The sequence below is a fragment of the Electrophorus electricus genome, chromosome 7 (assembly GCF_013358815.1).
Source record: "Electrophorus electricus isolate fEleEle1 chromosome 7, fEleEle1.pri, whole genome shotgun sequence".
In the NCBI taxonomy this organism is placed as follows: Eukaryota; Metazoa; Chordata; class Actinopteri; order Gymnotiformes; family Gymnotidae; genus Electrophorus; species Electrophorus electricus.
Window position 1 is genome coordinate 6,946,866 of NC_049541.1, and position 23,152 is coordinate 6,970,017.

Genomic DNA, 23,152 nt, shown 5'->3' on the forward strand with positions numbered 1-23,152 from the left:
ATAATGACTCATGATAAAACATTATTGAACTGAGTGAGCCAGCGAGAAACAGTGAGACATACAGACAGACAAAGACAGAAACGATCCTAATCTGACTGCACACTGAGAGAGATATGACATGGAACAGTAGGGAGCAGCAGCATTAGGAGCAGAGGCGAGGGAGAGAGTCATGATTTTGGCCTGCCATAATGCCAGGCTGCTCTGCCAGCTCATTAGATGACAGGAGATGATGCGCCGCAGTAGCTCAGGCATGATGAGCTCACAGCTGAGTTGCTCTTAAGGATTGGAAAGAAAGACACTGATGTCACAGGTCTTCGTGTCATCTCGATGGCAAGGACTATCAGGGCTGTGATGTCATTGCTGAATGCAAAAATAAATAAAGCAATTAAGTAATCATTTTGGAAGGAAACTGAGACTTGCTTTTTACTCAGTCACATTAAATTTAATTAAAAGCACACTGAAACGTTTATGCAAAACATCCTAGGCTAGCTAAAAAAACTAACTACAAACTACCACAATAAAGCATTAAAGCAAATAAGAAATAATGGTATAATAAGCAATAATAATTAATAATGAAATGTGACAAAATTTCTGTTTTCCAGAAAAGCTAATGATGCATTACAAGATGTCTAGATGAATACAGGTTTGGTTCACAAAGCTCTCCTCAGTTCACTCACAATAAGTGAGATTGACGACAAACACACTGAAACAATCGAGACCTACAAGTGGAACACTTCAAGACTGGGCAACCCATCCACAACACACCTGAGCCTGTGCGGAATCACCTGGATGGGGAAAAACAGCCAAAGTGGGGAAAAAACTTGGAAGAATTCCTCAAGGAACCACCTTTTTGTTTAGACAAACAAACCCGTACCCATAAGGAGATCTAAGCATTATATTCCCAGTTACCACAAGACTTTTGCCATGAGCTGTATTTCAATTTGGATTAAAAATTAAAGTGTAGACATATGACAGAGTTTGAGATTTTTAGAACATGTGGGCACCTGCTGAAAAATACAGGAATACATCACAAAATGTGAGCTCATGAGCATCCATGAGAAACATTATTCTTCTAATTTTCAAAGTAATGCTTTGTCCATCGAAATGACTTCAGTAAGATTTCTGTGATTATATAAAGTGTTGGCGTTTTCTGTTGTTTATCTTAGTGTCGACACGTTTTTGTAAGTAGCTTCCATATATGCACTCGAGAGCACTGCACGTAAGAACTCATTTAGGGGATTTTTAAATGACTGGCTTAGTATAAACTTCAAAATTTATATGCTATTTGTAAGAATTATAACCATATTGTAGAGATTAAATGGAAAATATGTTTCAGGTAAACTACCCTCATGTTGGTTAAAAGAGTTGATCACGACCGTAGCATAATAATTGATTTTGGCGATGCATATACAGTATACAACAGTGATTTCAGTAGTGAATTTGATTCATATTTATATAGCTCGTTCTGTTTATGACCGGATTTGTTTATTTTTAACAATATTTCATGTTGATAAAATGAAAAATGTAGCGAATGGATTTGTCTTAGTTTAAGACAATTTAAGAAGAAGAAAAAAACATTCGTGAGCTTATGGTCTCAGCGGATGCATTTATCAAGTCTAGTGTACACAGCAGAAACGATTGCTTAACAAAACTGCCATGGGCGTGCACACAAACAAGCGCTACACGGTCAGCGCTCTGTAGTTCATCTCCGCTCGACAAACGAAAGGAGGAGGTTTTACTTCAGCGTGTATGGCGTGGGTGGATGTGAGATGACGTCCGAGACCAAAAGGTTATTGTGGCGTGGATGCGAAAACAGCGTGTGAGCTGCCTGAAGGGTCGGTCACCGCATCTTTGGCCACGCGTGGGGCGTAATCCACTTACACGCTGCGAGTGTGTCTCCGCGCGCAAACATTCCTCCGTCATATGATGAATTCTTTCATTATTTTTAATTAGATCGCTGCTCTTCGGTTCATGGGCGCTGTTGTCTACCTACGGAGCAGGGCGATACAGCTGGTCTTTAATGGCACCCGCGTCTTTGGCGCGGTGAGCCAACGCGGAGGGAGCGCAGCGTCATCCACAGATCCCCCCGGGCGTCGTGGCGCAGCCTCATATGTTTTATGACTTCGCGCTCCCCGAGCACTAACGCTCCCAAGATGGGATGTATGGCTGCATGGGATGTATGGCTGCATTTTCCCTAACGGAGAAAAGATCAATATTCCCTCTCCACCTGCAGCACATTCCCCGTGGACTTAGTTTAATCTCTTCGTCTGCCGTATAGTTTTAAATTCGTGGTTTTCGTCATTCATTTTTTATAGCTTCGGAAAAGTTTCCTCAGGATGGCAAAACATGCCAGTCCAATAACCATTCAGCCACTATGATAACTGGATTTAATGTCTGCCTTTGTGGCGGTCTTTGACTGTGCCATTGTCAGGAGATTAAATCTGCATTATTATTTCAGCACTGTATTATGAAATTGGCCATCTCATGATATTGCCTGTATTGTGATACTAGCCGCGTGTCCTCGAGTCAAAAGTGGACACGGAAAAGATGAATGAAAAGAAATGGTTTAAAAAAATAAAATAAAAAAAAGCCACTGAGCATCAGTTCTGAGTCAAACAACGCGCTCCAGACGAAGGCCACGTGTGCCACATGGGAAAGTTTCGGAACGTCAAGTTTCGGCAACGTTCTGGTCTGCAACTCAGTTTGGGACTGTAAGCCAATAAGATTGCTTTAAGAACAAAAACAATGGTTAGGTTACCTAGCTTTTAATGCTCCTACGCATGACTGGCAGAATGCTGGTAGGGCATACAGCAGAAGGAACTCTGTTTGTTTCACCAGACACCCAAGCCAATGACGCCTTTGCTTCTGTCACGCTTTAGTCTTAATCAGAGCCTCAACACCAAACATATAAAAGATTCATATTAAACTACTGTATGTGTTGTTTTACAAAAGCTAGTAGACAGGACCTCACGTGTGTTTTGTTAATGTCCGGCTATGAATAGTCTATAGTCAGAAGTTCTTTTTTTGCGGTTTCTCCAACCATATTCCTCTCTCATCTCTTTGGTTTGTGTGATCCCTGGGCATAAAACGCCAGCAGGGCAGGGCCGTAACCAGGATGACAATTTTAGTGAGGTCTGTGCTATAGAAATGTGTCTTCACATAAAGTAGTAAAATAGACTGCAGGGCTATCCATCTATTTTCTGTTCACATTTTTTACATATACATCACTTTATTCATTCACAAGCTCTTATAGCCTTTATGCAAACAACTTTGGCTTGATTTTACTTAGGTAGCCTAATTATTTTCGCTTTGATTTGCTAAATAATCATTTACTGAACTTTAGCTATTTGTCAAAAATATATTATCTGAAAGACACACTGAAACCTACACTTACAAAAATCTACAGGCCTACATTCATATAGGTTTTGTTGTTATATTCATATTTTAGTTTATACCAACTACCTTATAGGCTACCTGTGTTATTTTGTCTACACCTCCCAGAGTTTCTCTCTTTCTCTGCATTAGCTGGCGCCTCTTACAGTTAATCGTCTGAAAAGGACATTTTGAGTGGTAAATTGTATGGTATTGGGCTGTTCTAGTTGAGCAACTAAGTGTGACAGCCAAATTCATGACCATTGCCAGCTGCACTGTAGTCAGTTGATAACAAATCATGTCTCTGCTGGACTTATGTTTTGTGATGCATGCTTTTACACAATGCTACACTCCGTCAATACATTATCAGAACTTCACTTTTTCCACATTCAGTTTTATAATTAAAGCTATGAGGTTGGAAAAACTTCGAAACTACCAAGGTCCAGACCTCGTGTTCTGCTAGCTAGTTATGGGCTTGAGTATAAGAAACTCTTGCTTCCAGTAACTTTGTCTATTAACTTTCATCTATTTGTCTATGCTAGCCACATACAAAACATAGAATTATTATTATGAACTATTCAACTGCAACTTCAAATTTATGTGCAAGATCTGTCTTTTCAAATAAGCAGAGACTGCACTCAACTACAGTATATTTAACAGGCTTTCATACATACATCAGTCTTATGACAACAAAGGAGACTGAATCCTTAGGCTATCTGTAAAGAAGCTTGAATATGGGGTTTATCATAAAAGATCATTGGGTAAAAACGAACTGAATTCTAGATATATATTCCTTGCTAATTAATTATTATCTAGATTGCATATGAAGATACCCAATAAGATTGCATATGAAGATACCCAATACCCAATTCTGAATTACTAGTGATCTCGGCAGAGGTTTTCATATACAGAAAAAAAAGAAAAGATAGGTAAATTATTATCACTGTGAAACCATGATTCACATGCTATATGTATGGAAGGCACTATTATTGCTTGCCACTTTTGCCTTTCAATTGTATTTCAAAAGCGAACCATACATCCAGAGAATGCCTTGCAGTTCTTGGCGTCAGGATGCACTGCTGACATCAGAGGGTTAGATGTGCGTGAACAGAAGGGGAGGAGGGCACCACGAGGCAACGCTTATATCTACGCCGTGCTACCTGGATAGCAGAACAAGGCCACGACTCGTCAGAGCTGCTTGGTGACAGGAAATAAATAAATAAATAAACAAAACGTTTGTTGTAACAATATGTTTTCATTTCGATTCGGTGCAAAAAGTGCTACTTTTTTACTGACTTCAGGCAAGAGGAGCCAGGCAGCGTATTAAAAGCTACCGGGGGAGACTTTAACTATATTGTTGTCTTTGTAATTATACTGAAAGCCTTTGTCAGTCGCAGTTTCCGATATGAACGTTTCCGTTTTAAACGCGGACATGAACGTTTCAGAAGTTTTCCACCCGCTGACGCCGGACAACAGCTCCTCGCGTGGACTGCGCCTTGATTACCGGTCTCTCATCACCTCAGCCACGATGTTTGCCGTCGGTGTCCTCGGCAACCTCGTGGCTATCGTGGTACTCTGCATTTCCAAGAAAGAACAAAAAGAGACGACATTCTATTCTTTAGTTTGTGGCATGGCCGTCACGGATCTTTTGGGCACCTGTTTTACGAGTCCAGTTGTTATCGCTACATACATAGTAGGCAGGTGGCCAGGCGGCGCGCTGCTGTGCCATCTCTTCTCCTTTTCCATGCTGTTCTTCGGCTCTGCTGGAATGTCGATCTTGTGCACCATGTCAGTGGAACGATACTTGGCTATAAACCACGCGTACTTTTACTCCAAGCACGTGGACCGGACTATGGCACGATTTGCTCTGCTGGTCGCCTATTCTGCAAACATCGTACTGTGTGCAATGCCAAGCTTTGGGTTCGGGAAGCACGTGAAGCACTTCCCAGGAACCTGGTGTTTTCTGGACTGGCGCGCGTTGGACGCGCTCGGTGCCTCTTATTCGTTTCTTTATGCAGGATTCATGCTGGTCTTGATAGCCGTGACTGTCGTGTGCAATTTCGCCGTTTGCCGCTCCCTTGTGAGCATGAGCAAGAAGGCGCGCGTTATAAGGGCAGAAACGTCCGGGCACGCAGGTTCCAGGCGCGTGTTCTCCAAATTACCGTCGGTCACATCAGCTGCAGAGATACAGATGTTTTGGCTTTTAATTTTCATGACCATCGTGTTCCTCATTTGCTCCATCCCCCTGGTGGTGAGTACGCTACTCTGGACAGCTTTCTTATGTAGATAGCTCATTTATGCAGTCCAGTCTAAAAACGTAATGTTTTTTGTCCTATCTACAGGTGCGCATCTTTGTTAATCAGATATACGGCCCTGCTTATATAGCTGCGGGGGGACATCCGGATTATCGAAGTGATCTTCTAGCCATTCGTTTTGCTTCCTTTAACCCAATATTGGATCCATGGGTGTACATTCTGTGCAGAAAAAGTCTGTTTACTAAAGGTTGTGAGCGAATCAAGCGCACCGTTGGCCTGAGTGGATCGCATCATACGCGCCCTTTGGCTTGGGCAGGCCAGCACTCGCCGCCATCATTTGCACATAGCAACGAAACAAGTTACGTTTCGTTGCGCACAGCTACCTGTAGAAATGCCGCCGGAAAACATAGCACGGCGAACACGAAATCATATGTCGACCTAACCCTTCGCCAGACATGGGACTTTGACAGCACACTGGACAACTTCCATCCGTTCAGCGTCGAACAAAACGAAGGCAACCAGAGCGAAGTAACATCTAGTTTGAAACCGACGCCTGCCGACGCAGTTGGGTACGTTCAAGAATCACCATCGTCCTGTGCTCAGCGGACTGCCGAAAAAATGGATAGCAGAGATAGTCACCTCAACAAAACAGAGATAGTCACCTGTACGTTCAGCACACCAAGTTCCTGTCTGTCAGAAAAGTGTGTCTAAAAATGGACTTTGTACTTGGACGTCTGTTAGTTCGTATGGCATTTGTCCTTTCTTACTGTTAGCCTTTTTGTCAAAATATCTTTAATGTCAATAACGTACTTATTGTACACGTCGTAGTTTTCAGAAAGGTAAATTCTATGAATTTATATACTTTTGATATCAAACGACCCATTTATAAGGGTCAGAAAGAAGTATTTCCAATCATATAAGATTTTTTTAATACTCCATTTGTGAGTATTTAAAGATTTATTTAAGGACCTGTGGCTTGGTACTGATGTATAATGTTGGTTTTGCATGCTGGGTCATATTTCACAACTGTGAACTATGTACGGAAATTAAAAATTAAGGAATTATTGTATTATTGGTTCAGAGATATTTTATTCAGTAAGTCTCACTGGCCACGATATTTACTGATAAGTCACTTTTCGATCATCGGCAAATGTAGTAATTTGACCGGTTAAGAAGACTGACATATCTTTAAAAATGACTAATAGCGCTTGTGGGTTCTATACTTTTCCTCCCAGAGATAGTAACAACAAATACAGCCACCAGACGGCAGTACAACACAATACAATTACGTATTCATCAAACTGTTCACTAATGAAGTGGCATATCTGAACACAGTATAAACAGTGCCCTACTTATTGTTTATAGCACTTATTATTGTCTGTTATAGAGCTTATATGTGTTTTGCACTTCTAGGCATCAGCATTGATCCCTGTATTTCTACAGTATTGTAGATCATTGGTATCCTGGACTCCAACCTACTGTACTGGCTAGAGTGCATTCTATGAGTAAACGACAAGCGCTTTTTTTTTAAGTCACTCAAGATAAGAGCGTCTGCCAAATACCATAAATGTAAATGTATTAATCATTTAATCGAAACTTGATCGATGGGTTGTTGATCATTACTTTTTTTTTTTTTGCTCCCTCCGCTATAAGGTAAATACAAAATCTGTTTTCTGTTTCTCCCGCTGAACAGTATAATAGAATTTCATATCTACTTTAAAAAAATGTAAGTAAAAATAAATTAATACACACACACACACAATTGTAACGTAGTTATAATAGTAGTTGCAGTATTAGTGTTATAGGCTACGCAAGTGAAACTTTCAAAACTACAAATGTGAGAGAGACTGTAAACGTACCGAACACGTTGCAGTTATGCCGGAACTCTGATGGCTGAGTCTTTCCAGAAATAACTTCTTGAAAGTGCTGGTATGAACTTATCATCTTATACTAGTAAACAGATGTCAGTATTGTATTAATTTTTTAGTTTTTTTTATTGGTACGAAATTATTTTGAAAAGCTTTTAGAGACAGTAGTCATGATTAATATACCAGCCACATTTAACCCTAAAACCAGATGTTCTCAGAACTCCATACTAGATTGCCACAGTCATTTTGACCACAGAAGTGAAAATGTACAGAGGCACAGAGGTATTTGATGCTCTCAGAATAACTTTAACTTAAAGACAATAGAACTCCATCCCAGCTTTCTCTTCCTTGGGCTGAAGATACCATGCCGTGCTCATTTTCTGTAGGTCCAGATAATCTATCTCTATCGTACAACCCTGATGAAGATCAAATATTTTTGCATATTGGATTATCTATGATTGTATCCATATGATATTGAACGTGCCTATACTTGATTTATTTAAAAACTTTGCGTGGAGAGCTTTCCTTTATTACTCCTATTCAACTCTTTACTCTTTTCTCCCACTCTGCCATTATAGAAAAATAAACAATGCAGTCCCTTTAAACCCAGATGTTCATTCTCCATGCTTTCCTGAGAATTAATTAGAATTTCAATGTGCCAGTCTATGCTTTTGCTTTTTTGTTTAACAAGTGAAAGCCCAAAGTTTAATGCAAATGAAAATATTGATTTTGATGGACATCTTATGAAATCAAATTCTCAACAGATGAATATCTGTGCCATCATGAAGAATGTACCCACTGCCATCGGTAGGCGTGAGCTGACAGCTCCTCTCCTGAAGCCTGACAAAATGTCTTGTCAATATGCCAGTCGCAGGGAGTGCCGGCACACTATAGGAGGAGAATGCAAAATCACTGGCTCAGTGCATTACACTGGTAGGAAGAGGTCATTGCAGTTTAATCCCTGCCCAGTGCAGACTCAACCAATTACAACCAATTACATGCACCAGTGGCCTGGCACTCTACTGAGCTCTACATCCTCCTGTGTAACATAAGCAGCCCAACAGTTGTATCCTACTTTTCAACAGCTATGCACAAAATAAAACCCTGAAACAAGTGAGCAAGCAAAACCTCATGATGAATATGTGCGTTGTTCTGAGCCTGGCGGTGTGCAAATGGCATGATCATGCGGTGTGGTCTTTAGCATGAGGGTGTGAAACAACTGGCTGCTTTTCCACTTGCATCTGTTTCCAATAGCACAAAGCTGTAGAATTGTAGGAAAGACACCATCTAGTATTAATTAACCTTAACCACACAGACCAGCAGAGACAGGGGCCCTTGAGACGTGGGCAGGTTGGCCCAGGCGGGACACACTCATTAGGAGTCATATAACAGATGGAAACATTCTTTTCACTTTGGCAGACATGGGGTACTGCTAATGTGCGAAGTTTGTTTGAAGCACTGAAGCGCCGGTCTCTACTGTAATGACAGTTATTATCCTCATAGACTGCTGCGGGTTTTTCGAATGCAAACGCAAGCCATCACAAAAACCCTCTTGCACAACATCCTGTTATCCTTTCCAGTTTGACTCTGTCTGAATGCAGCTTCTCTTCATAAAGTCCAAGATGAATGGGCATGACAAAGAAGGCAAGGCAAAAAAAAAAAAACAGAATCCAGAAATATCGGCAGAGCCAAATCACATTTCAGAATGTTTATCTTTTAACCTTTCCTGTTTATGACTTACTAACATTAACTGAAACCAAAAGTACAAAGAGAATCATCACTCGTTTTATGTAAAAATGGCTTTATTTCTACACAAGAAATATGATTGTACAAAAATAAAGGATAATAATAATAAAAAAATAATAATATTATTATTATTAATAATAATAATAATAATAACTAACAATAATTTGTTGCAAATACTGTGGAAACACAATTAAAAGTATACTATAACTACTATACATTTTAGTTACTGAGTATTTTCCCAAGAGCAGCTTTTCTTAAGTGGAGAGTACATAACACCAAGGCCATTGTGGGACTTTCAGTTTGGCTGATGCTGTATTCAGACTAATTGTCATGGTGACAAGGAAAAAAAAGAAAAAGAATTCTGACTTTTGTTAGCACTTAGAGCATGTACTCTGTGAACTCTTCACATCTGGTCAATAATAATAATAAGGGTTCTTTCCTGAAACAGTTTCGGAGTTTTTTCCCCCTGACGCTGACACCCAGGCCTTGCTGTTTCAAGACAGAATGAGGTGAGTGTGAAGCATGTTAAACGGATTACTCACATCAATAAATATGGTTCAAAGGATCAATTTTAATATACAAGAATAAATAAATAACTTAGATGAAAAAAAATAAATATTTTTCATACAGTAAATGCTAAGAGATGCATGGCATCCATTTTGTAAAAGTAAGGTAAACAATGACAAAATGCATTGTGGTTGGCAGCTACATCAATGACTAATTACTTGTCCAATCAAATTCTAACCCATGCTGGCTTACATCACTGACCACATCAGATCATCTTCAGTAATGGGTTCAGGTGCCAGGTGTCACATTAACCCTTTGTGGACTTTTCCCTTAGTTCTCTAGACAGATTGGATTAATCTCTAATGGCACACATGAATTCCACTTTTCAGTAATATAAAATGCTTTCTTAATATAAGTAAGGTGTGGCACCAAGTCTCAATGTCAAGAGAGCCATGGATATCAATAGGTAGCAGCTAGAGGTACATGGGGCTGCTGGCTAAACGGCTTGCAGTGGTTTCATTCCTACGCTGGACTCAGGAAGTGTCATTGGAGCTGTGACATCCTCCAGTAACAAGTCATGAAGGTTTTTTTTTTATTAAGGTCTACTTTCCTTGGCAAAGTTCTCACAAGCAGTTTTTTTTTTTAACATTTTGTTTAAGCAACCCAGTGAAGCCACTGCCCAGAGCACCCAGCTCCACCAAAGAGTTTCCAAAAGATGATGTCGTGATGTCTTGCAGCCTTAGGCCAAGTCTGGCACCATGCTTTATCATTCTGCTATACAGGGCTTTGGAAATACGAAAGGCCATACGCATTCATGATGGGACCATTCATACCAGGGACCCCTAGTTCTAGACCTCCCCAGTTCTAGCCCTGTGCAGTCTTCACTGTGCATGCGTCCTGTCCTCACAGATGCCACTGCAGACACACCACAGCTCCACGTGCATTCTTACTCCCACCACACCCATGTTCCTCAGCATTGAGGTTTGGGGTGGAGCAACAGCTCCTCCTAAGCTCCTCCCAGGCCTGGCTCAACCCACACACTCGCAGTTGGCGGCCGAGACCGACTCGATGGTCCTCCACGTGGTGGTGGTGTCCATGAAAGAGACGGACTCGTAGCTTGTGGGCCGGCAGCAGGGGTGGCCACTGACCTTGCGGGCTGTGCGCTTAGGCAGGCTGCCGTTGGCCAGCAGGGAGCGCAGCGCCGCATCGTAGTTGCCCCGCGAGCCCTGGCACGAGCCCACGCAGAACTTGAAGAGTACGATCTCATCTGAATCATAGCCCATGCCTAGGTCACGCACACGCATCTCCCGCCTCTCCAGCCGGCAGTCCCGCACGCTCTGGCCTGGCCTCTCGCCTGACTTCTCTTTCTTCTTCTTCTTTTTCTTCCTGCGCGAGCCCTTGGCCTGGGCGTCGGAGGCCTCGGAGGAACGTGCTGAGCGCTCCCACCGTGCCGGCCGCTCCTCCTCCACGGGAACAGAAGGTTCTGCTCCAGAGAAAGCAACAAAGGGGTGAGAACGTTACTTTAACCCAAACTTTCCATACAGATATCCCTTTATAGGGCTGTATTATTTTATTATATAGTTATGTATTATTACATTATAACTGGGAAACCCCTACAACATCATCATTTTTAGCAAACTCACCAAATAGGCCATGCCATGGTGAGTGGCTGTCTCCATCTCCTATCTCCTCCTCTTCCTGGGGCAGCGTGTCAAAAGGCTGCTCTGACAGCATGGCACTGACTAAACCCACTGCATTCTGGGGATCTTCCCTAAAGCCAGGCCTGTTTCCCACCACTAGGGGCAGCAGAGACACAAGCAGCCATGCAACCATCTGTAGACATAAAGAAGGACTAATTGGCAAGTGCTTTGAACACTACAGCAACATTAGGAGGCTGGAATATTTTTATTACAGGCGCTCAGTTTAATATTTACGGTATTCTGCTGCAGATCTTATGCAAAGCAACTTACAACTACGACTGAATACAACTTGAGGGTTAAGGGCCTTGCACAGTGGGTCAACAGGGACAGTTAGGCAACAGTGGGGCTTAAACTCACAACGTTCTGTTTAGTAGTAGAGTGCCTCAACCACTGAGCTAATACAGCTGGTGTGTAGCTGGTCAGTTTATGTCTACCTTCCAGTTTCTTCTTTGAAACGGAGCATCTGTGGTTGCTGACGACACGGTGGCCGCCTCTCGACCGGGCTGCGCTGTCCTCCACCATTTCCCACCTGCTCAGAGAGAACAATACGCATTCTGTTACCCCTCCTGTCACACAGAGCCAGCTTGATGAGTGAGACGTAGGTGACGTGCACACGTGTTTGTGCGTCTGTGAGCAAGAGCGTCGCATTAATCGCAGGCACAATGGCTTTGGGAAAAAAAAACGTGCTTATCACTGCCGCCGGGCAGGGGGTGCCGGGTGCGACGCTGGTGTGCGGCCAGTGCCGACATGCCTGCGGACAAAAGCTACGGCGCTAAAAAAGAGCAGTGCATCGGATAAACAGCCAGAGGGGAAAAACCCGTCAAAGGCATTCTCGACTCGGTGGGACGAGGCCTCGGGTCTTAGGTGGTGTATTCTAAACCACAGAGATGTAACGTGGCTGATAAGGGACCTCAGTCCTGCAGATGTTTATTGACTCAGTGCGGCGGGTGACAGAGTAACCTTGGGCTGATTCATATCAGGGCAGGGGAGCGATGGTGGTGTGGCTCTCCCAGCAGCAGTCGCACGGAGGAGCGCTGCCAGTGACTGACAAGGACTGGCCGAATGTTTACTAGCCACAATGAATCATGGGTAACTGAGCAAAGCAGGTCATGCTTGCACTCTGAATGATTTTATTTGCTTCCAGCCTGCGCAAGGTTGACAGGAAAAGATAGATCCAGGCCTTCTGTCTTTTCCTGGTGGGGGACAGTGTTTTAAAGATTAGACTGTCACAGATGACAGATTGCAGCAAACAGGTTGATGTTTTATGCGTTTCCTGACATATTCATAAGTGTAAAGCTAAAACTGTTCTCAAATCAGTTCTTTGTTTGTTTGTTTTTTGTTTTTGTTTTTTTGTTTTTTGCAGTAGCACTTGCCGTCCAGCAGGAGGCAGTGTAATTATGGGTTAAAGCACTCCTGTGTCTCTGCAGTTCATGGCCTAACTCAGCACGCAAATTGTAAGTGGTCAGGATACTGCAACACACAAGAACACTGTTGTATACAATACTTACTGAAAAATAATTACATACATGTTCAGTCATTTGGCAGATGGGCAACTTTCAAGAAATGGAACAGTAAAATGGACGGTCATAAAAATTAACCATTTCATTTACCACTATTTCACTGCGAGTTATACTGTGTATTACTATGTATATGACAAATAAACCAAACTTGAACTTGAAATTATAACCTGCTATATTTTTTTACCTTAAAAACCATACTTGTCCTGCTTTGATCAATAAATGCTTCAGAATATTTTTAACAGAAAAATAAGAACAACCCATGCTTTATATATGGCAAAGGAAAACTTTCTAGAAAGTGGATTAGTGCATCTGCATGCCAAAAATTATACATACTTTACATTGCTTTAAAATGTAAAATCAGATCATTAAAATGTAAAATCAGAGAATTCATCTGATTAATCTTCCTTTCTAATCAAAAGATGATGACACCAGTTTAACACTAAAAAACATAGTACATAAAAACTTATCTATCAATCCTTAGGATGTTTGAAACATTTGCAGTCCTAAATGTCTTGCACTGTGTCTCTTAGATAGTCATTCACAGTATATAAGAGCTGCTGGGAGGACTATGTACCTTGAACAAATGAAAGCAGTCCTGTTTTTGACTGCCCTAGGACATATTTGTGCCGTCCCTGGAATACCCGTCCAGCAGTTGGACATAATGTCAGAACCAGACTCTAAGAGGGAAATATTTCCATTGGTTCTATAAACACAGACTCTAATGCATTTCTGCTCTTATGTATTGTACACAAGCATGAATCTGTGGGACGGTTTGTGTGCCAAGATTTTCAAAGATTCCACGGAGCTGAACACACTCTAGACAGCATGCCTACATATAGCACATTACATAAACACCCTTAAACAGCTATAATTGCTTCGATCACCAGTGTTAAAAATAGTCGATATCTGCACATTTGCAGATGCCCTCTGTGTACAGGTGTACCTCGAGGGAAAACTGGAAGCTGTGGGTCTGGCCGCAGCGCAAAGTTCTTGAGTCAGGCAGCCAACCCAGCCAGGTTGGACCATTCTTTGCTCTGTCAGCTCTCTCACAGTGATATGCAAAAGCAAACAAACAAATCCTGAATAAAGAATCCCAGAAAACAAAATGCATCCATAAACTTGGTTTGCTAGGATCCTGTGACTTATTCCATGTCTATGTGTAATCCCCAACTCCAACACTCACACACTCTCAAACTCACACACACACACACACACACACACACACACACACACACACACACACACACACACACACACACACACATACACCACTTCTGTCTCCCTGGGCTTCCTCTAGGCTGCATTCACATGCTGACAAGCTGGCCAAAGGTTACGATGAGAGAAGCATCTGCTTCCCAAACACACTGCTGGGTGTCTGTAATCGGCTAGCAGTATGCTTTATGAGACAACAAATTCCCTTTGGTGCAGTGAATTACTGACTGTCTCATTAACGCCTAAGCACTGTAGTGAATGTGTATGGAAGACAGATATCACTTCCTGAATATGAAAACAGTGTCTGGTGATTTGTACATTCTCTGCCATGATAAAACAGAGTTAAACACAGAGTTTCCTTAGCTATTAATGGTGTATGGTGTATTACACAGCACTATATTAAATTAACTGATCCTTCTTTGGGTATTGATGAAATTGATGTATTATTTATATATATATATATATATATATATATATATACATACACAAGACAGAGATTTTGTAGTTTTATGTGTCTCAGGATAAAAACTTCCATTATAACATTATGACAGTCTCAGGTGATATTATGCTAATATTTTTAAACCATAAATCACATCCTTGCTTGTAAGCATGCAAAAACAGTGGGTATATCACCCTATCAGAGGCCTCTCTGGTCGCACACTTATGAACCAAAACCATATGGGTGTGAAGAACACTGGTTTGAGGGATTGAAATGTGAAGTGTCTCTCTCTCTCTCTCTCTCTCTCTCTCTCTCTCTCTCTCTCTCTCTCTCTCTCTCTCTCTCTCTCTCTCTCTCTCTCTCTCTCTGTCACACACACACACACAAAAGCAACAGAGTGACAGAAGCTTTGTCCAGCAGCCCTGGAGCCACCACTTCATTCTCTCCTAAACCAAGGTTAGTTCCCCCCCCCCCCCTTTTCAGGTCCAGCACTACTAGTGTCGGTGCAGCTGGCTGTGTTTAACCACCTTTCATGGCGTCTGTACGGGCCCACGCCTCCACTCCTCCCACATCAGAGCTTGCTCTCCCGAGTGCCCGGAGGTGCCCGTGGGGGCCCTGGCCGGGCAGCCGGGGTCCTGAGGAGCTCCAGAGCGAGCAGTGCTGATGGGCCTTGGTGCTGGCGAGCTGTGATTAAAGACACACTGATTGACTGACTCTAGTGGTTCCCTCTGCCCTCAGGCGCACGCCTGCCACCTGAAGCAGGGCCTCCGCGCATCCGGGCTCAAAACCCCCACGCCAGGACAACGCACACAAATCAGGGGTGAGCACTGGTCACCACTAGCTTGGTATGGTCAATCGCGCATGAAGGTTCACAGGTGCGTAAAATAAATATAGAAATAAATATACAAATAACTACAATAAATTGCTGGCTTACCCAACCAGCCAACCCAAAATGCAACCAGGAGGCTTATTTGCAGGTCCGATTACCGCATCTGGGCTTTAGCAGCGAAAGGAGAGAGTGCTGCATTCTTTCACTGTCTATTCCAACATGCCCCTCCAACACCACCCCTCATCCCCCATGCCCCCAACCCAACACCACCACCACCACCACTGGACCACAGCCATTAGAGGTGTTTCATGTGCCAGGTCTACCTGTCAGCGATGATGAGGTGTCTTGGAGCAGCCTGAGCGCTTTAAATCAGTGAGTGCAATAAAAGCCACCTGGTGGGGAGAGCTCGGGCTATGTGATCGCTGCCAGACATGCTTTTATCTGAGGGTGTGAACTCCGGCCTGTACAGGACTGAGTTGAGTAATATATTTGCCGTGTCACTGTCTGCCTGTTCCCCAAGTTCATCACTTTCAGTTCTGAACCTGATAGGACAGGGGCTCCCACGCTGAGGTTACCCTGCAAAAAAGTAGCAAGCTTGCGATGGTTAGAACTCTCATCTTTCTCATAGGTTCCTCCCTCTGTTGTATAAATTACTGACTGACTCAGTCAGGGGAAGGGGTGTCTGTATTCTGAGCGCATGTAGACATCTTAGATGTTTATACTTACATGCTATAGTGCTCGAATTCTCGCCCAGTCACATCTTGGCTGCGACGAGCGTGAAATCAGAGCATAAAATTTAATAATCCTTCACAGGAGAAGGCAGGATCTCATTACTGTCAGACACTACTTGAGTGTCTCAGAAAGCTGCCAGAAAGATGATTTCTGCAAAAGCTGGATTTATCTCTCTAAATCCAACAGGCCCCTATTTCCTGGATTAGTCACGAAAGAAGAAATGACTATATTTATCATATCTTTTAACAGACAGTAAAGACAGCTGGTCATAAACTGGCCTGTAAGAGTGACAGTGTCCTGCATGCAGGCTTGTATAGACTGAGAAAGGGACAGCCTGAATACCCTACCTAACAATTTCCCTCATATGATTGATTTCATTTGTTCCTTTCTTTTTCCACCAATCAAAAAAGAGCTTTGACCTGATATTTCTGACACCTATGCCAAACGAACCCAGCAACCAGCCATGCTGTTCCACAAAGGGAATCTCATCCAAGCTCGTATATGTCAGGTCCCAGCACACTAGCAGTGCCACAGGGAGCGGCGGCAGCACAGGCTGTGGCCTGGGTGATACCGGGCAGGTCGGGCAGACTTCGTTTTCCGGCTACTCAAACGCAGCAGCCAGTGTTTGCATTCCGTCCGTGGCTGCGCCTTCGTGCGCATGCCTAGCCAACCACTTCCTCTTCTGGCTGTAAGCTTGACTGCGCTGCAGCTCGCACAGCACAAAGAAAGACCACAACAGCACACACATATACACACACATATGACATATACACACACATATGACACATGCACGAACATGCACCCACACATACACATATGTGCACACACAGGTAAACGACAACACAGACACATACACATAGACAAGAATGCACACACAGAAACACTCATAGCTTAGCATTGCCATGTGATTAGCAGTAGCAAAAACTTGCAGATTGGAAATACAATATACATATATGCACAATAAAATATGGGACAGACAATTGAAAAAAAAAAAAAATTAATTAGTAATTAACATTGCTTTGTGGGTAGATTTCAGAATCTCCATTTTTGCTACTAAACCTGGAAAATGGGATTAAATTAGGGGGACCATATTTTGATATGGATATGGGTTGGGGATATATATACATAACCACTTTTAACAAATTTGTTTATTAGACTCACTTACAGGACCAATAAGAATTGTCTTTATAGCCAGATAATCTTACTCCTCTCCATTCATCTGTTCCTTATAAATAAAATGATTTAAAAATATATATATACATCATAGAATAATTGAAAATTAGTTGCCATAAGCACCCGCTACTTTACTAGACATGTTTCAGTAGTTCTGATGTACCCAGGTATATCCTGAAAATCTAATACAGATTTCCACACAAACTCTGACCACTTCCCATGTCTAATTATCTCAGATTTGATTTTAATCTCTGCTTCATTAGATTTACAAGTCTAAGTGTAGGTGGTGATGTGTGAGCATAAGGAGAGAAAAGGGTTTTTGTCACATACATGCTGTTCACAAACAGAATGGACATTACAAAACACAAGCCCAACCCTCAGAGCATCACCATCAGCTCTGTGTTTGGGTATTTTTAGGCCTTGTTAAAGCTCCATACAGAAGATCCCATAGAAAGTAAACTTCGTGTATCCTCTCTGGGCATACACTTCTGTGGAGCAGCTACACACACAAGATGAGAAGCAGTCTGACCAGTGGTTGTGCGTAGGGCATGTACATGACCGACCAATTGTGGCGTGTGAGAAGGCGGGACCTATAAAGAATGGTCAAAGCAATGCAAAAACAGCCGCACAGTGAATGGCGACAGTACAAAGTAAATGCCAACATGAAAGGGAAGCCAAATCCCGGACATTTCAGGCCTCTGAGAAATCCTGACAGATTTTTTTGGTCCCAAAAAGAGGACAGTCTGGGGAAAAACAGGCTGGTTACCCTATGTTAAACAAGCATGAAGAGCACTTATTTCAAACAAAATCAACCTAAAACCGACAGTTCAGAAAACATTCTACTCTATTTTAAACCGTGAATAATAAAGAAAAAGCCTTTCCAAATCTGGAAGTCATTATTGATCACATTTGTTCAAGTCTGATATTACAATCACATTCTTTAAAATGAGAGGCTTTCAACTCTGAGAACACTGATGATCACTGCTGATTTCGCCTCGATCACAAGGCATCACAACACCTGTAACTGTACCATCTGAAAGATAACAGTAACAACCCGCAGAATTTAAAAAAGAGCAAGCAAGCTGCATAAATACCACATGCTCCGCAGCCACGTGACTACGATGGCTGTTAGAAAGCCATCACTGAAAGGGGAATTCGTCTTTCAGCTGTCGAACCAATAGGAGACCTCGAGTTACATCCTCATTGTGGGCCCATGGTACCCCAGCTTGTCATCTTCACACGCCATGACAAACGCAAATGCTGCGATTCAGTCATTCAAACTGCATATCTCGGCTATGGCCCTTCTTCCTCCGAGTCCCATCCCAAGCAAACAGTTTTAACTGCCCTCCTCTGCATCTAGAAGTCTTTCTTTCGTTTCCTGCGATAACCAAATACAGCCATGATTAAATGCTTTTCAGAAGGGAGTGACAGAAAGGGTACACTCGGGTGAGCAAGTCCTTAAATGGCAATAAATTAAGGGGGAGAGAGAGGGGCAACAGAGAAGATAGTACTTCACTCCAGAGGATTCGTCTGAATGGTTGCAGAGACTTTGAAAGAAAGAAAGGCAGAGGGTGAGAGACACAACAAGGCAAACAGAAAGAAAGAGAACTAGAAAGAGAGAGAGAGAGCTGCAGCAGTCTATAAAATTAATCCTAAAAGTAGTTATCACAGATATTAAAGGAAAAAAAAGAAAATGCACTTTAATTTGTCATTTTTCAACATCCAGTGCTAAAGAAACTCAGCATGCAGTTAGTGAGGCAGAAGCTAATTTGGCCACCTAAAACGTGGAGCAACACAATTTGAACACAGTTTAGTAGGCTTCAGCCAACATCTTCTTTGGGACCAAATACACAAGCACATTCTCACATCCAATGTATTTATTTTACATTTCCTAATGAACCATCAGGTAATTACTTCAACCAGGTCTCCTCTCAGACCACCTCATCCTCACACAGCCTCGTACTGTAGCTGAGGTCTCATTTGTTCAAATTAAGTTTGGGGAGAATGGGGGGGGGGCAGCCATTAGTACGTCTGGATGAACAAACGACATTCAAAGCGTTTCCATGTCACCCCAGTTCAGCCCCAGACGGCCTTCGAGTAATGACCTGGCCGGCCTTTTCAAAGGGACCGACGACACCATGATTAATGCATCTGACCCGGCAATTTCAGAAGAATACAGCTTATTGTATTAAAGCACTGCTTCCAGCCACAAACACTGGCGTACAAGCCTACTTAACATTCTTTAACAAAAAAAAAGAAAAAAGAAAAAAGGGGAAAAAAGCTTTAGTGGGAGATGATTTGATAAAGAGAAAAGTCAATATCCTTCATCAGCTCGGCCTGCGTCTGTAACGATCTGAAGGGGTGCAGAGCGGGAACCGCGAAAAGATTGGAGCAGCCGACTTCGGTGTCCGAACCAAACACGACCCCGTTTGCCTTTTGAATGATTTTTTTTTCCCTTACCAGAGAGCAGTAAAAAGGAGCTCTGTTGGATTCCATGTGATCGGAAGACAGGTGGCAGCGGTGTGGCCCATTGCGGCGCTGATGCTCGAGTGAGCCCGGGGTTGGCGTGCCCCGGGGCCTCCACACCACGCTCTCGCTCTTACTCCGCCTGCAGGCCATGCCCCAATCAGGGCAAATTACACGGCAGTGTCAGAGGCTAAGCTTACAGGGACAATTTGTGGCTACAACTGGGCTGGAGCGCCAATTACACCGCGTTCCGAAGTCGGCAGCGGAATAGGAAAAGGAGGGGAAGAGGGGAGGTGGGGAGATGGACAGGAATATATCAACATGAATGAGTCAAGCGCTCTCTCTCTCTCTCTCTCTCTCCCCACACAAGGGGGAGGAAGTCAATTTCAACTTTTTAAGCAGAACATCTGTTGCGCCAGTTTCCTACCCCAAAAATTTACCCTTCTAATGGTTGCGCGAAAAAGGGCTTGGTAGGCCAGCGAAGAGGAAAATCACCCCTGCCTCCATTCAGGCATGTTGTGCCCAGTCTGGTCAGCAGTATCAAAGCACGAAAGATCAGCACAGTGACACCCATGTCTCCATCTATGGCTCCTTTGGCGACTCAAACAGACGCCTCTTAGTTGGCTCAAGGGCACTTATACTGACCCTTCCCTGAGGTTGGAGCCTAGGTCAACTAAAGCCAGACCGCATACTTTTTAAGGAAGGGTTACAGAAGACTGTGAGTCATATTTCTTCTCTTGCACACACTCATAGATACAACTTTCGCTTTCAGTCATAGATGCAACTGCTATTTCTATGTCCACACAGGCATGTACCAGTGCAGACTGAATGCCTTTTATACACTGTGAGTATAATGCTGCACTCTAAATTTTCTAAATGTAAATGCAGCACAACTGAGTGCAACTGGTCCTGAGACAATTTTTGTGGCATTATCGGGCCAAAATATCAATCAATACATGAAATTGATCCAATAATGATATAGTATATTTAAGTAATTATTGAGTGCTCCAGATGGTACCAATATTTGTGTACATCTTTACACATACACACACAGACCCTTTCTCTCATATCCTTTCACCATAACATGCCAATTAAACAGGCCTCGGACAGGTTTATGTGCTCTGATCATGCACTACAAGTCAAATCTCACAGATTTAGGAGGACTGTTACACTGCTCAAATTTTCCCCCTTTTCCTATTACACTTCTGTTCTTCATCTTGGAGATGTTCTTCTGAACACAAGATGAAGAACATTCATGTGCTGGTGTCCACTACGCAACATTCAGAAATAAATCCCAGTAGAGGTGTGAGACAGGCCTGTCAGAGACAAAACACACAAACAAATAAATCTCAGTAGAGGTGTGAGACAGGTCTGTCAGAGTCAAAACACACAAACAAATAAATCCCAGTAGAGGTGTGAGACAGGTCTGTCAGAGACAAAACACACAAACAAATAAATCCCAGTAGAGGTGTGAGACAGATCTGTCAGAGACAAAACACACAAACAAATAAATCCCAGTAGAGGTGTGAGACAGATCTGTCAGAGACAAAACACACAAACAAATAAATCCCAGTAGAGGTGTGAGACAGATCTGTCAGAGACAAACACACACAATTGTCTCTTTAGCACAAAGGAATATGGAATAGTGTGGGGATGGGTGCTGTTACTGTGTAACATCCACAAAATGAAACCCCTTATCAGCTGTTGGAAGAGAACCAAAGAAACACGCTTGACATCCAGAGTAGAATAAACATGGACTTGGAAGTCCTGAAGGAGTTCCTGACAGGCAGGACATTGTCACCGCTCTCCTGAACTCCTGTGAATGCACTGCAGCCCAGATTCAGACATATAGGTGGGAATGTGTGGTCCATATCACTGCAGCCTCAGCGGGCCTTTACAGTGAAGATATGCACATTTGAACAAACTGCTCTGCAGCTGTTTTATGTGCTCAGATCAACCTTTCTAACATCCATATTAGGCTAATTGCAAAATTTGGTTTATGTTTTTGTTACAGCAATAAATTATCATAAATGTTATACCACATGCATAAAGGAGAAGCCAGAAATGAATTTAAATATTCCAAGCTCTGTAATATTGGAAATGCCAGTTATTGATTTTTTTGTTTGTTTTTTTCTGGTAAGGGTCAACATTTTTAGTACTTACAATAAAAAATATTTAGCTTATCAATGCATAAAGCGACCAGTCGAGGAAATGTAAAAACACTCATAACCGTAAAAAACAACCTGTCCGCTTTCAATAATCTCTGCCTGTCAAATGGAGATTATTGTTACCCCAAAGGAAACGTCGCGTGCCTTCAACATTACTTTTTTTTTTTTTTACTAGTTTTCATTTTGACATTCTTAAGCAATGTGTTATATCTTACAGGCGTCAAGGAACCTACAAAGGTAAAATGAATCAGACCTCCAGCTCTAATTGTCGGATGTATAACATCACCCAGCAGACACCGGAGTGACAAATAAAGCCGAAATGATTAAATCGCCACACGCGCTTGTTGGCGCGCGCGCGGGGAAACTGTTGAATTTAATTGCAGACTTGCACAGGTACACCAACAGCTGGCATAAGGTAAAGTGTTGCCTCATACACAAATCAGCGAATTCATATAAATAGATAGAATCTGGCGAAAAACATTTACATGAAGTAACAAAAATTAAGAGATAACGAAACTATGGAATTAATGACATTTAAGCACGTTACCGAATATCCCGTGCGCGCTGGTTAACCCCGTGTGTGCGAATTCCTTATAGCCTCGAGATCCTCTTCGGTATCTTGGCATGTCTTGGAGGTAAAAGTCCGTGTGTTCACCTTCAAAGGAACATAATTTTTAAGCAATTATATTTCTCAAGTGTAGGCTTTGCCCTGCGCTAAAGCAAGAGCCAAACTCTTCTAAGCCTTTAAAGTGAAGTAATACTGGGAAGCACCTCCCTCTGTGGTCATGCCTCTCTCGGGTTAGGCTATCCCATTTCAGAAAATATCCGATTAAACTAACAACAACAACAACAACAACAACAATAATGTTTATTTCTAGTGACCTCGAAGATGCAGTTAATAAATCAATACTCCCATCATGAAAAACTGTCTACATTCGAGCTTATTAACCCCTAATTAAAACGTGTCACTGTGAATTCCTGAACATTAATATTATTATTATACGATAATACAAAATCATTTCTTCAAAAGGTTACTGACAGTGATTCAGAAATGTATAGGGCTAACATTCACCACAACCCCCTCCCCCATACAGTATGAGAACATTAAGATGTGAAAAATTACTCAGACAAATGAAATTAATACAAAACAATGTTCCAGACATTT

The 23,152-nt window shown here is 42.4% G+C and overlaps 2 protein-coding genes and 1 long non-coding RNA gene across 4 annotated transcripts; 1 reads left to right on the plus strand and 2 right to left on the minus strand.

Annotated features, from left to right (window-relative positions):
* Positions 1-160: 160 nt before the first annotated feature.
* LOC118241722 lies at positions 161-7,506 on the minus strand. Its single transcript, XR_004776319.1, has 3 exons — positions 7,487-7,506; positions 766-785; positions 161-360 (listed from the first exon to the last, which is right to left on the minus strand). It is a non-coding gene; the product is annotated as an uncharacterized LOC118241722 (long non-coding RNA).
* Positions 4,473-6,673, plus strand: ptger4c (prostaglandin E receptor 4 (subtype EP4) c). Its single transcript, XM_027031239.2, has 2 exons — positions 4,473-5,623; positions 5,715-6,673. Exons 1-2 carry the CDS (start codon positions 4,778-4,780, stop codon positions 6,336-6,338), a joined length of 1,470 nt encoding a protein of 489 aa, XP_026887040.2. The 5' UTR covers positions 4,473-4,777; the 3' UTR covers positions 6,339-6,673.
* Positions 7,507-10,710: 3,204 nt separating the features above from the next.
* LOC113591465 (artemin) lies at positions 10,711-22,664 on the minus strand. Of its 2 annotated transcripts, none has more exons than XM_027031966.2 (4): positions 22,535-22,664; positions 11,883-11,977; positions 11,392-11,581; positions 10,711-11,231 (listed from the first exon to the last, which is right to left on the minus strand). In XM_027031966.2, exons 1-4 carry the CDS (start codon positions 22,611-22,613, stop codon positions 10,777-10,779), a joined length of 819 nt encoding a protein of 272 aa, XP_026887767.2. In that variant the 5' UTR covers positions 22,614-22,664; the 3' UTR covers positions 10,711-10,776. The 2 variants fall into 2 exon arrangements, with proteins under 2 accessions (XP_026887767.2, XP_026887774.2); XM_027031973.2 differs by lacking the exon at positions 22,535-22,664 and adding an exon at positions 15,147-15,222.
* Positions 22,665-23,152: the final 488 nt, after the last annotated feature.